Source organism: Aythya fuligula, chromosome 3 (assembly GCF_009819795.1).
Source record: "Aythya fuligula isolate bAytFul2 chromosome 3, bAytFul2.pri, whole genome shotgun sequence".
NCBI classification, from domain to species: domain Eukaryota; kingdom Metazoa; phylum Chordata; class Aves; order Anseriformes; family Anatidae; genus Aythya; species Aythya fuligula.
The window spans coordinates 36,169,623-36,180,824 of NC_045561.1; the positions used below are offsets into that span (position 1 = coordinate 36,169,623).

The 11,202-nt window shown below is 37.8% G+C and overlaps 1 protein-coding gene across 1 annotated transcript in view; it reads left to right on the forward strand.

The window, feature by feature from the left end:
* The window catches only part of BABAM2 (BRISC and BRCA1 A complex member 2), a 166,900-nt gene extending 156,070 nt beyond the window's left edge, over positions 1–10,830 (forward strand). Inside the window, exon 12 of the mRNA XM_032183862.1 lies at positions 7,501–10,830. Within this exon, the coding sequence (XP_032039753.1) occupies positions 7,501–7,565 (65 nt within the window). The 3' untranslated portion in view covers positions 7,566–10,830. The remainder of the gene's footprint in view (positions 1–7,500) is intronic.
* Positions 10,831–11,202: the final 372 nt, after the last annotated feature.

Consider the following 11,202-nt stretch of genomic DNA (forward strand, 5'->3'; position numbering starts at 1 on the left):
GAGGAATGCTGTGGAAGAACCCATGAATAAACAGACAACATAACATGCTTCACCCAATAAAAATGTGTTTTTAATGCATTATGTAAAGTAAAAACAGCAGAGATGCTTAAACATCTCGCATCTGAGTTTTATAGGAGACAAAACTACGCCATGATAGTGGTACGAGGCCTTTTAAAAGAATGGTCTTGCAGAAGATTTCAACACTGGTTTCCAGTCAGTGTTAAACGCAAGGCACAGAGATGCAGGAGGAGGAATATAACCACCTGTTGAGGATCTAATAAGCACTCAAATGAAATATGACCTAAATACAAACCCACTGGTGGAATTAAGGTAGCAATTTATTAATTTAAGTTCCTTTTGTTAATTAGTACTAAAGATGTTGAATTAGGTAGCTCCTGACAAATGGAATTTTAAAGGAGAGCATTCTAAATAGATGAAAAAAAAAAATGTTAGCAACTCTGACTTTGTTCTATTATAAACAAACAGCAAATCCTAGTATTTGGTGAGCTGTAGGAAACGTCTTCTACACGGGAGATTAATTATTAGAGGTTCCATGAAACAAACCAGCTGGCTGTGCCTGTGTAGTCACGGGAGAAGAAATCCTGTTGTCTGGCACCCAGAAGGGATTGTTGTAGGTGTTCAGTATTTTCAAAACAAGTTTTCATTGTGTCAAAACAAGTTGCAACAGGAACATAAAAATACAAAGGCACGTTACATATGCATGTGTACTCTGTGCAAACACTTTGTACTTCAAAAAGTGAATAATCAGGTGACGACGATAAAGCCTGGAGAAGCTCTTTTATAATTCTAATATGGCTGTGCTGTAGAAATAATTTATATAACAAGATTTTATTGCAAAGTGTCAGCATAATAATACTAGTCTGGGAGGAATAGGTCAAAGACATCGGTGTGCCTCAGGCTGTCCCTTACTCTGACCTACGCCCTTCTTAGTTCCTGTTTTCACCCAGTTCAGTTGGAAGAGGGTAGAACGATGCTGTTCTAACTAATTTATGGAGATCAGTTGTCTTTGGACTGGATTGTTCTTCTGTCAGGGTTCTGTGGCTTTGAAGAAACTTGCAGATGTCTTGCAGCAGTTCCTTTACGGTGCAGAAGGAAAGAAATACGAGATGCAAAATGATGCAAATCATGGAGTTGCAACTCCTCCAAAAGAAATGGGCAATAGCTGAGGTAAATGCCTGGGAGTCTCAACTGTATCTAATACAGCTGAGAGGGTTACAATTTAGTCCTCGCCTCAGTCCCAGGGCAAATAATTGCTTTTGCAGAATATTCTAACATAAATTCACTGTTAACCTTACTGAACAACTCAGACAGCAGAGGATTGCTGAGGAGAAGGGTGTCCTCACTACAGACCTGAAGAAGACCCGAAAGGGTTATGTACAACTACTCCAAGATCCGCCTGACTATGGAGTAGCTGCCCCAATCAGATACAGAATCTTGAAGAGGTTAAGGAGAAGAATCTCACTTTTTTCCTGTATTCCTTGCTTAGAGTAGGAGAAAGGTGATGTATTTATTAAATGTAATGGCTATGATGATTTTTAAGTATACTAAGGTTGTACTGTAAGCAGAGCCTAATGCTTTCAGAATTAAACCATAGTCACAGGAGACACTAAAACATTGTACAAGAATGAATTAAAATATTGAAATAATGGATAGTATTTAAGAATAAAGTTTGTTCTCAAAAACAATAATTGGACAACTCCCAAGTATAACAACTTGAGGCTCTCTTCTGATGAGAAGGAATGCAATGCATACACTTGATATGGTGAGAGAAAGTAATAGCAGCCCATGTGTCTTTGTGAAAAGACCCAAGATTTTGGCTCAAGGGTTTTCACTTGCCAGTGAAGAATGTGCAAGGACGGAATACGTTGTGCTAGTAGTAGATGTTGCTTTACAACTGAGTCTATACTTGATATGGACCATCAGGATTACTTCACCCTCCTCCTTTTCCTCAAATCATCCCTTGGTGGAAAAGGCACTTGAAACTCCCACATCCTGAGCCGAAATATATAAGACATATGAGAGCCAGTAGTGCTAGCATGGATGAATTTGAAACCAGCTTGCTTGGAAAATTTGGCACACTTAAAACGGGGAGTTTAAGGGGAGTCTATTTTGTGAATGACTTAGGAAGATGATTCATTGCCCCATGATGAACATCCTTCCTAGACCAAAAAAAAAAAAAAAAAAGGCAGAAATCTCATTGGTATGGCATTTTGTGTGCTATTTTTCCCTCACTGAGTTTGAATCTGTGTTTGAATCGACTCAGAATTTCCCACCTGACGGTTTTAAGAGAAACAGAAACACACAGACAACTTTTCTATTGTTATATAACACCAGTCAAACAAAAACAGTAGCAGAAGGAAAGCAGTGCATTACCGTGGTACAACGCTTTCACAATAAAGGGATGTGAAGTGCTGTTTGGTAGAAGATCACAACTGCATAACTTAAAAATCTTAAAGGAAGATTTTCTTCAGGAATCTGAAGGCAAAAAGTATTATCAAATGGTCAATGAACTAAAAAACTACCAACTAAATTTTAAAAATCCAGCACTAAGTTATGCTGGAAAAACATTACAATTAGAGGGAAATTTCACAAAAGCAATGTGAATTCTGAGTCAAGTATGTCTTAAGCACTGCAAGCCCTTACCCTTAGATTTAGACATACACATGGGCTTCTGGAGACCTTGCACCACAGTCAGTGTTTTATATCACTAGAAACAAGTAAACAACAAGTGATCCAATTCTCCCCTCTTTTAGATACTTACCATTTACAATAGCAAGACTTTCTTTCTACTGGATAATAAGGTGAAGAAAAGATAAGTGCTTTACTCTCAGCAGATGTCCTTGAGCATAGCACCTGAAATTCAATGTACCGTATCAAGTGTATATAGTGGTTAACTACAGCAAAACGTGTTGTTTTCTGGAGTGCCAAAGAGAAATTTCCATAGAAACCCCATAACTTACTACCTTGAACTTGGAAAATGACCATTTGAGGGAACAGAAACAAATAGACAAAAAACAATGGCTTCTTACAGTAAGACATTCGACAAAGAGTTAGACGTGTGCCTGTATGCGTATGAAGATTGGCACCCACTTTAAGCTGAAAAGAAAACAACACTTTAAACACTGTTTAAGCTAAGATCTAAACCATTATGAGAGGGATACAGAACCATTGTACTCAACACTTGTGTATAAAATACCTGTGGGTTTAGTGCAAACCAGTTTCTCTGTACTTGAAGGAGCATTTTATGCAGTTGTTCTTAGCTTGGTGTAAGGTCATTGCGATGCAGACCCACTGAGAATATGGTAGAGTAAAGTAGGAGAAACAAGGAGCTCAGTGTTTCCTGAAAAGGAGAAAAAGCATTGATCAAAAGCTGTTTTCTGCCATATGAGACAGCCCAGAGGAACCATAGATCATGAAGCAAAGCTTGCTTTCTCCATCTCCAGTGTGATTCAACAGGTACACAAATTACTGAATTATTTTTAATAGCTCTTGTCTAGAAATGGCAAACTGTACTAGCGGATGTAAAAATAATAATTTTGAAACACTTCTGAAGTACTTGAAAGTATCTTGTAGCAATGTGTCTGAAACAAAAAAAATAAATAAATAAGAGATTTGTATGTAAATTCCTGTGATATGGCACAGATGAAAGTTACTGAGGGTATAAATTTGTGTGAGTAGGATATGAGAAATGAATCTTTTTCCAAAGTTTGCATTTACATTCCCAGTTTCTCTTTGCCTATATCCACAGGATGCTAGAGTATAAATGTTCTTACCATTTTAAAGCATAAACCTTTATAAAAGGAACAGTAGTCCATGTGAGAGAGGCCCTTGTCATACAGTCTGTTAGTGTATTGTCCTTTTGAAAATGTTTTTTAAAATGATATTTCGTAATCAACTGTGAAATAATATGTCCGTGGCTGTGTGAAATAATAAGTTCACGTTTGTGTGGAAATGTGTACGCTTTGACCTCAGAACCAGTTGATTGGCAAATGAAACTTGGCCATTGTCAGGAAGTAAGAGGTGTTTGTTCTGGTCCTATTTACTAGGAATTTCTGCAGTCAGCGTTTCCATTTTACTGGAAATTATAATGTTTTAGTATATATTTCTGCCAAACTTAAGATGAAAGGAAAAAGTTCTTAAAAAAAATAATAATAAAAAATTGCCTGGAACATGTAAAGAAAATGCAGTTGTGACACTACTTCATCTCCTAGCACTAGCACAATGCCTCCTGGAAGCAGAAATACTGATGATTTATCCCATCATTCTTGCCGTGGACTGGGTCCTTTGAAGAGATTACTTCTGCTAATATCTTCATACTTCTGTCTCTTCTGATGCACGGTAGCCTTGTCTGTGTGACTAGGTGCATCATCTGTGAGATGCTGAATTGCAGATAAGCAGGTTAACATCAAACTGATTCAATGTTTAGGCTTAGTTCTACAAACCAGGATATCTCTTCTCAGGTCAACCTAAACCAAAGTACCTCATTCTTTTCTTTCTTCTCCTGATGAAATGTCAGTAGCATTTCCACAAAAATGCTCTCAACTGGGCAAAAATGCAATTTTCCATTGAAAAAGCCATGTGATTTAAAGAAAATCCCAGTGAACTCTAATAGTAAGTAATGTCCCTGTTGCCTGTTCCACTCCATCGTATGTACTCAAAATAAGTCTTGTTACTTTTATACGCTGCAACATTTGCCGTTCCTTCCCTGTATACAGCCATCGTTAATACCAAAGCAGTTTAACCTCCTTTCTCGTACTTCCCCTTCTTTCCCCTTCAGCTGATTAAATATGCCATAGCTAATACAATTCTATGAAGTATTTTGTTCTTTTGGATCTCTTTACAGGTTCTTCTTCTTTTTTCTTTGTGTGCGTGATGAACTATAATTATCCAAATGTTTTTTTTCCAAAATTTCTTTAATCTCAGATACCTGGGCAGCACTCGAGAGGGGCAGAAGTGGAGGAACATATCCCAGCTAAGCATTTGATACTACACTTGTTTCAGTCTGGAAAAGACCACAAATAAGAGAAACTCAAGCATATACTTTAGAGTATGGAAAGAAAAAAGTAGACATTTACAAATTATGAAGTACTGAAGTAATTTTTGCAGTATATATAACATCTCCAAGAGGTTCATACAAACTACCAGTGAAGTAACACTCTCCTTGAAATAGTACATTTGATCAGAATGTAAGGAGGTGTTTGATTTAGTATTGCAGCAAAGGATACAAGCTCTACTGCAGGAACCAGTGAACAGAGAGGATATTGGTATAGATAATGATGGTGTGGGAGTGTGTATGATGTGGTATTCATTTTTGGAATTTATCTAAGAGAAAGGTGATTGAAATACAACACAGTAAATTAATGCAAAGCACCAAAATGCTATAAATGATGTGTTTCAGAGAAGAAAGAAAAGGTAGGCAAATACTCCAGCTAATATCCCATTTAATGATTAAGAATTTTTACAGTTTAGGAAAATGTAGAGGAGGAAGATTTAAGTAACATTTACTGAGGCAGTGAGAAGAACATGTGCATGGAAGAAGAGTCTGCAAAGAAGCACTCAAAGGGGAAGGAAGAAGCTAGTTAAAATAAGCAAGCAGAGGAAATATAATTAAATGCTAGGACAGATAATGCAAGGAGAAATAAAAGGATGATAGATCCTGTGGTTGACGTTGCGCAAGCGATGCTCCTTGAGCTGGCAAAATGATGTAGAGCTGACCGGGCCATACAAAGGCTACAGTTTCAAACGTATGCTGTAAGAACACAAATACAGATTTTGCATTCAATTGTTAAGATCAGATTACCATCTTAACTGGTTTATGTATGCGTGTGCCTGTATGAACAATCACTTCTGTGGGCATAATTTACGAGGGCTGCTTTCTGAACTTTGATTCCATAAATCAAAGTGTATTCTATAAATACACATAACAATCTGGGTATGCTATAAAATTTGTGTACTGGTTGTCCCTCTTTCCTTTTCCATTTCCAGTCTCAACTCCTCAGTCCAGAATTGCTTTTACTTTATATTGCTCTTTAACCTTTGGACGGCATTTCTTGTGTGTTTACAGCTTTTGTACAAAAGCTGACTGTAGCTATTTTTTTAAATTAATTTGCGAGGCACAACATCACAAAGAGAGGGAAGCGTTCTCTTTTGTGATCTTGCAACATTTTGAGATGTGAGGAGGTATGACTGGTGTTCAGTGATTTGCCAGAACTTTACCCAGATTATGAAATGCAGATTGTGATTGATAGTGAAGATGATCAGCGTATGTTTGCTTCAGGAGGTATGAAAGCAGAAAAATCAGTAACATAATGAACATGCAGCTGAATGACTGCAGCTATCCTCGCTTCAGATGTTTCTTTTTTGGTGGGGTGAATGGGAGGAGGTTCTTCTTGTGCAGAAATTTATAAAGATCAGTGATATGAACAGAAAACCAAATGAGAAAAAAATAGAGAAAGTGAAAGTTCAGTGCAGAAGCAGTAGGCTAAAAGCAAAGGCAGCAAGGTGAAGCAGCTTCTAATACAACGTGCAAGTAAAGGGCATTGTGGAGGCATACAAATATGTTCAGTACACAGCTGAGTACTTCAGTGCAATAAACTCAAAAGTACAATTCAAACTCAATTTTGGATACTTCAGATCAGCTCATTTTATGGGCTTATGAGTCACTCAATTATTAGTAAAGAAGATAGACCGAGATCCAAAGCATACAAAGCACATCTTAATTTTTAGAGTAATGTTCTGAATTTCAGTGTCTACTGAAAGGAATTAGAGTTCCTCCAAAGTGTTAGTATTTATTCTCTACATCTTATATAAACTACTGGCATCAGCGATGACTCTGTATTGCGTCGAGGTTGCTGTACGGAGACAGATGAAGAGCTTATCTTCTGTATGTATTCTGACTTTTCCTCATGTTTCTGCTGCTCCTCTGACTTGGCTGTCTTTGGGCCTTTGTTGCCATATGTGAAGCTTTCTTTTTAACACAGAAAATGACATTATTATCCTAGAAGCATGATAAACATCAACTGTATCAAAAAAGCTGATATAAAATGCTGCAGGCATAACCACACTTAGGACTTCTCCAAGAATTTCTCACCTCTACAGCCTTTCAAAGGTATATTTTCCAGTGCATAGCAGAGTTTATTTCTGGAACTTTGCACTGGATGAACTATGGGCGCTGGATCAGGCTGTCCTGGCAGCCTAAAGTTGCGATGGCGACCACACTAAGAGGTGTGATGTGTTGTTTGTGGTGAGGCCACTGAAGAACAAAGTACTGTTGGATGGAGAAAGCTGCAGTATATGGGTCTGCTCTGAGCTGAACACTTGTGAGAAAAGCGCTACCCGTTTATGAGTTCTAATAACGGGCTGAACACTGCAACTTCATGCTTCTCTTTGTTAAAACTTTGGCTACCTACATACACCATACACTCCCTCCTAACCATGAATTTTCTCTCTCTTTTTTTTTTTTTTTTTTTTTTTCTCACTAGGCCTATTTCAAGACATTTGTCCCTCAGTTCCAGGAGGCAGCGTTCGCTAATGGAAAGCTTTAGGTAGCCTCGGGCATTGAGATGATACTGGACAGAGCTCTTCAGTCTACACGTATCAGCACACAAGAAGAATTCCTGGAAACGGGCTGGACTGGCTTGCTACTTTCTAGCCTCTGAAATGGATTTGCTGGCTTCAGTTTTTGTCAGATTTATGAATTGATGACCTCAGCTAGCACGCTCAAAACTGAGTGTTTGATATTCATCCCATCCCTTTGCCTCTGCCACTGCCATTCCTTCATGTATCTACTGGATTAAATTTAAAAGCACGTGTTTTGATGTGATAACATTTTCTGGTGCCAACAGTGTCCTGTATGTCATGCCTTGTTTGCTTGTCTTCAGAGGGTATTAATTGGATTATTACTTTTTTTTCACAGAAATTTGTGAAATTTGTATATTTAGTTAACATTTCCAGCTTATCCTGAGAAAATCTAAAACTGCCGTATGTACCAGAAATGCCTAATGGACTGTACAGTGCCGTATTCTGCCTTGGATGTTGGCATCTCACTGTGGTTGTTACTCTCACAGGTATGAATACGAGTTGCACAGTTCAATTTTCAGTGCCTTTCAAGTTAGTCTGATATTAATATGGCACGGGTTTGGAGCTGGGTTTTTTTTATTATTATTATTTCAGTTGAAAGCTCATCTTATATTAAATGCTGTGCTTTTATGCTTTGTTTTTATTTCCAGTTGCACACTTTCAGTGTTTTACTAATGAACTCCCATTGCTTTTATGAAAAAGTTTTAGTGCTCTAGTACAAATGCTCATAGAGCTGGTTATATAAATTGGTATAACAAAATAATGCTTTCATAGACCTATAATTTTTCCAAGTAAGATAAATACTGCTAAGAAGAAAACTTTCAACAAACGAGTGAATGATGTCTTGGAAAATAACTAATGAAATAATGTAGGGTTACAGATATTTAGCTTAATGCTTAAGTTCAGCATGTCTTCTCAGAAATAACTTTAAGTGTATATAACTGGAAACATTACCTTCCCTATTTCTGAAATGCCAAAAGCAAAATTCCACCTATTCATCCTTTCTTTCATGCTTGTGTCAGGCGCACCAGTTAGGGCTAACGGTCACGGTGTCACTTTCCCGAATTAATTTGTAAATAGACCAGGGGACTTTCCAGTAAGGAATGAAGTTAACGGTCTGCATTGCTTATAAATGGCACATGGAAAATGTGCCCCACTTCTGCTAAATATAAGGAACTACACGAATAGGATGCAGATGATACAGTGGCACTGAAAAACATTTAATTTGAAATTATTCACCATATCACTGCTATCTGCTCATGTAATGAAATCTCATCAAATTAATTGATTGGCAGTGTTCTACCCTTTCTAAAACTCGTTATTTCACATCAGAATTAGTGTTTCCAGTGGAATGTCCACCTAGGGGATATGGATGGGTCTTGAGCAGTGAAGCTTAATAATTAAAAATTATGCAAATTAGTTGCCTCTAGAAACTACAGGTATTTTTAGCTCGTTTATAGGCAAAATTGTAGTATATGTTTAATACTGAACTTCTTGGCTGGAAATTAAGCTGCAAAAAAATCAGAGTTGTTTCTGCAAATCTACTGAGAAAGGGGACATGTTCATGTTCTGTCCTGTGACCCATCTCCATGTGACTGCTGCTGCATTATCTGAGGGCTATAAACAGCACCAAAGGTCTGAGGCTGAATTCTCCCTGTGGAGGCGTTGCATTAGGCTTTTGCATGCAAACCAAGTCTTACAGCAGATGTGGAGGGTAATGGCTTCGTGTGTTGAGCAAAGACATAGCTGAACAACCTCAAATGACTGAAAACTGGCATTGTTTAGTGTATTGGGACAATCTCAAATCTGCATTTCTTCAGGTAAAAATCAAAGCCTCTCACTCAAGAATAAGCTAACTCTTGTGAATTGGGAGGGAAAAGGAGGACAGCTAAGGAAAAGCATTCACAGTCTTATAGTAACAATCTCTAGTACCTTCAAAAGGAAAAAAAAAAAAACAAACAAACAAAAAAAAAAAAAAAAAAAAAAAAACTTAAGTTGCATCAGTAGATCCCTGGAACCTTACATTTTACTGCACTTTCTTGGATTCAGACTGCCCCATGAACATGGTGTTTCCTCTATATCTTTCAAAGGCTAGCAGTTCCAAAATGATGCAAAAGGAGTTGCACTCTTCAGAGTGAGTGCACGTTTTCAACCAAAAATGCATCTTTCACCTCAATCCTCAGAATTCCAGACTACTTTAGTACTGAGGTCTGCATGTTCCAAAAGCCACGTAAGAGAGGACTTTGAGGATATAAAAAGCCTAAATCAATGATTCCTCATGTTATTCAATAGCGTGATACCAACTTTTCACTAGCATGTATGGAAATGAGCCAATGGTTTCAGTTTTAATTTTGCCTCTTGCAACTGGTACTATTTGGCCAAAAAAAAACGAGGTAGAAGGGTTGAGAAACTGGTCTGTTTGTGTTTGAGATAAAGTCTGCAAGCCTAACAATTTTCAGGTTAGAAAAAAAAAGGCATTTTGCTTGCTCTGAATGAACATTTTATTTATTTCAAAACCAACCTGCACTCTTTGACACATCCAGTAGTAGTGTATGGAGCCCTTCCTGATCGTTCTCAGGTTGGTTTGTGGGTGTTAGACCAAGATACGTGGGGCGTTAGGAGGAAGGACATGGAAACGAGTGAGCTCTTCTCTTCAGAAGGAAGATTATGTATAAATGCTAAATCAGAAAGGAGAGTTAATCTGAATAATTTCATATCAAATCAAATATGGGTTGAAGCAATTTAAGTTAGCCACAGGAGCTGTAATCTGATAAGGTGGAGTTAACTCCGTTACATTCTGTTTTCTGATAATAGCCATTATGGCCATTCTAACGGAGGTGAAACTTTCAGCTCTTTCTCTCCTATAATGTGATACATGCAATTAAAAGGAGCAGTTGGACCTGAACTGATTCCTGTGGTTTCTTAGGACAACAAAACAGGAGAAAAATAGCAATGTTACGAGCATATGGAATAGCCTCATTTCTACTCTGCCATGGTTTTAATTGATAAAATGCAGTAAGCCTGTATTTACTCTTCCCCATCAGTGTACAACTTTCTGACAGTCTTTCAAAGTGTAGATGTAAGGGTCGAGCCTTTATTCCTCTGTATGCATTGCATCCACTGTGCTAGAGGTAATACCAAAACTTTTGGATTCTGAGTTATTTTTTTTTGTGAACTTGCTGAAAAGACTGGACAAGCAGCTGGAAGAATAAATAAAAGTTAACAATATTGTGTGTGGTTTGGCCTTCATTGATCTTTCTGTCGCGCTGGTCATTGCTTTGTTGATCAGCATGCTTTGTTTGCTGATTCAGCAACATTTCCAGCATCATCTGCATCCTTGAACATCATCTCATTCATATATGGAGTAAACTTGACTCAGTTTTTCAGAAAAAAAAAAATCATTGCTAGAATTAGCAGAGATCTCCTACGCATTGTTAAAGCCTTACTAAGCATGTTTTTTTCTGTGTATTTTCTTGCTCTCATCCTGTCTGGCACTTACGGCAATCAGCATCCCTGGTGAATCAGTCAGGAGACTGAAGTCTGCGCTGAAGCGCGGTGCCATGAGTCCTTCTTCAGGTGATTTCACACGAGGAGACTTCTCAT